The 2,962-nt window shown below is 39.0% G+C and overlaps 1 protein-coding gene across 1 annotated transcript; it reads left to right on the top strand.

Moving 5' to 3' along the window:
- The first annotated feature begins 286 nt into the window (after window positions 1-286).
- Window positions 287-2,671, top strand: LOC104451620 (transcription factor JUNGBRUNNEN 1). The gene is made up of 3 exons (XM_010066235.3): window positions 287-522; window positions 1,428-1,735; window positions 2,085-2,671. The coding sequence occupies exons 1-3, from the start codon at window positions 333-335 to the stop codon at window positions 2,511-2,513; spliced, it is 927 nt and encodes a 308-aa protein (XP_010064537.1). The 5' UTR covers window positions 287-332; the 3' UTR covers window positions 2,514-2,671.
- The last annotated feature ends 291 nt before the right edge of the window (window positions 2,672-2,962 follow it).

Below are 2,962 nucleotides of genomic sequence, written 5' to 3'. Positions count from 1 at the left end.
ATTGGTGGCTTTGACTAGTTCATGTTGTAGTTTGAAGGGCGCAGGATATGGGACAAAACGCTTCAGCTTCAGCGGCCTTTAAAAAATTCCTCTGTGGCTGCCCCAGAGGCTCCAAAATTGAAAGACTCGTTCCCACCGCTCAATATCTGGTTCAATATTATATTAGCTGATACAAGCTAATAGTCAAACCTCTTGACTTTGACCTTGAAATTAATCACTCTTTCACTAACTTTGCGTTATAAAGAAGTTTCTCCTATTCCTCAGAAGTGCACTCCTAATGGTGATCTCTTCCCTGAAAAAGAGAGAAAATAGCTATAGGGCGAAAAAGGAAAATGGCATCATTGGATGCAGCGAACGCGAAGCCAGATGATGAAGTTCCTCTGCCGGGTTTTCGATTTCACCCGACGGATGAAGAGCTGGTAGGGTTTTATCTGCGCAGGAAAGTTGACAAGAAGCCCATGAAGATCGACCATCTCATCAGCCAGATCGATATCTACAAATATGACCCCTGGGATCTCCCAAGTATGACTCTTCTGTTTCTTGCTGGTGATCTTTCAATTCCGACGACACATGAAGTGAAATCCTGGATCGTTTTCTCGTCTCTATTCTATTAGTTTCTTGATGATTTCATATATTCATCATCTACAGTTTTAAGGTTTTCGCGTGGCTGGTGGACTTAACAGGATAATCTACGGTTAACTTGCAGACTAATGAAAATATGGTGGACAATAATATACCGTCATGCTGAAGTACTTTGAAAACAGATAGTTTTTTTGCTAAAATACTGAGCTAATAGAGAGAAAAACCCTAATTTTAGTTGAGATGCGGTTCTTGAAGATCACACATGCTATTTCCAACCAGATCAACCGTCTCATGAACTTACCAATAGTCAAGAAAGCTATATTGTTTGATTGAACTTTATGTAACTATCTTATACTAGCTGAGTTCCAAAACAAATGTAATCTTTCTTTCATTTGAAGCTCGCAGTTGAAAGTGCTAAGAGATGACTTCATAACCATGAGGCAAGTTTGTATTCTGTAATTTCTACCTGCGATATGTCCTTATTATCCATGATCACCTTTGAATGTTTCTAAGTTTCAAAAAGCCCCCAAAATCAATAGAGGTAACAAGTAGTCTAACTGTTGTAGTCTCGAGAGATGTTCAGATAAATAATAAAGGTTTAGCAATTTTTTTGTATTTCTCCGCAATAAATATCTATGCCCTTCGATCTTACCAAAAAAAAAAAATATCTATGCCCTTCGACCCGTTTCAAAGGATGGCTGGGTAAAAAACTAGTGGTATTGTATCCAATAGCCTTTCTGGGGTTATCCATTCTGATGGAAATGATGATGATATATTTCTAGAACAATTACATGATTATATGAGATCTATCTATTCTCACTGAAGTAGATTTTCATTTGCAACAGAAGCAAGTGATACAGGAGATAAGGAGTGGTACTTCTTTTGCAAGAGGGGAAGAAAGTACAGGAACAGTATAAGACCTAACCGAGTCACGGGGTCTGGCTTTTGGAAAGCAACTGGCATCGACAAACCTGTGTACTCTCATGGAGGAGAAGGCCATGAGTGCATTGGACTCAAGAAGACTCTTGTGTATTATCGTGGATGCGCTGGGAAAGGAACCAAAACCGATTGGATGATGCATGAGTTTCGTCTTCCCATTGATAGCCCTAGCCCCAACAGTAACATCATCAATAAATCCATTGCTCAAGAAGCTGTAAGTATCGATGTAATCTGGCCAGAAATCTCGATCCTCTAGGCTAAACCAAAGTTTCAAACGTGCAAGAGCTTCGAGCTCAAAAAGGGTCAGATTTAATATTTTGTTTCCATTTAGACAACTAGAAAATAAAGCAAGGGTTATTAAGACTAGCTTACAAAATACTAAGTGATGCAACAAACTTCTATGGGGTGTGGAATAACGTTCATTAGTTCAAATATTCGCTGGCAATCTCTACGGTTTTATTGTATTAATCTTGTGGAAGAATGCTGGTATTGTTCTTAACTGGTTGACTTCATGGAGTTGTTCATACAATTGAGCTTCTGATTAATTTTGCATGAAATTGCAGGAAGTTTGGACGGTATGCCGAATCTTCAAGCGAAATGTCTCGTACAAGAAGTACACCCCCGATTGGAGAGAGCTACCAAGCAAACAAGCTACAGCAAAAGTGGGGGAAACAAGCAGCTCTAAAACATGCAGTGTGGAGTGCAGTGACCAGGAAAGTTACATCAACTTCGGTGCTCCTGTAAATGTTACTAACTATCATCAAAACGAAAAGAAGCCAGTCGTGGTTGGTCATCATTCAACCGAGAAGAACCAGCATCAAATGCAATTAGGTGCCTTAGGAGCATTCAGTTCGACTTCTTACTTGCAAGCTCCATCCGGAGCCTCGTCTTCCAGCCATTTTAGCTCGCATGTGATGGAGCCCCTCAATTATGAGAACTGGGATGAGCTTAGATCTGTCGTAGAATTCGCTTTTGATCATCATCGTCAGTAGTCTTTGCGCTTGTATATACACATATGTAGCTTAAATTATAACTTCGCTGGCCTTGCTTAGTACACAAAAGTTTTTAATGAGGTTGTGTTGTGCAGGAGATCATTACAATCTGAATCTTACATACTTAGCTTTGCTGTTATGCATGTTTTGAAGCATTGTTTAATATACTTGCTCATGAGCTTCACCTGATTTCTGAATGGTGGCTTGGCTCCCTGATCTTGAAAGATATCGATGGTTTCTGACTTGTTGCTGTTCCACTAATATTTGATCTATTTTTAGATTATGGTAGGTCATGAATGAGGACTCTCTTCCATATATCTTGTATTGCAGAATTTTATGGTTTGGTGCTCAAATTTTGGATTTTTTTTCCATGCTAGTAAATTTTAGTATGTGTCAGTAAATATAAAAAAGATTGTCAATAAAGATTGATGGCCCTCTTACTGGTATTT

Source organism: Eucalyptus grandis, chromosome 6 (genome assembly GCF_016545825.1).
Source record: "Eucalyptus grandis isolate ANBG69807.140 chromosome 6, ASM1654582v1, whole genome shotgun sequence".
Taxonomy (NCBI): Eukaryota; Viridiplantae; Streptophyta; class Magnoliopsida; order Myrtales; family Myrtaceae; genus Eucalyptus; species Eucalyptus grandis.
Note: the sequence above shows the minus strand (reverse complement) of the source record. Positions and strands in the feature narration are given on the sequence as shown.

What these genes read in the sequence shown, in the direction of transcription:
- LOC104451620 (XM_010066235.3), top strand. Translation starts at nt 333, where the DNA reads ATGGCATCATTGGATGCAGCGAACGCGAAGCCAGATGATGAAGTTCCT. An exon ending in TGACCCCTGGGATCTCCCAA is followed by an intron (nt 523 to 1,427) that starts GTATGACTCTTC and finishes CATTTGCAACAG; the next exon opens with AAGCAAGTGATACAGGAGAT. An exon ending in AATCCATTGCTCAAGAAGCT is followed by an intron (nt 1,736 to 2,084) that starts GTAAGTATCGAT and finishes ATGAAATTGCAG; the next exon opens with GAAGTTTGGACGGTATGCCG.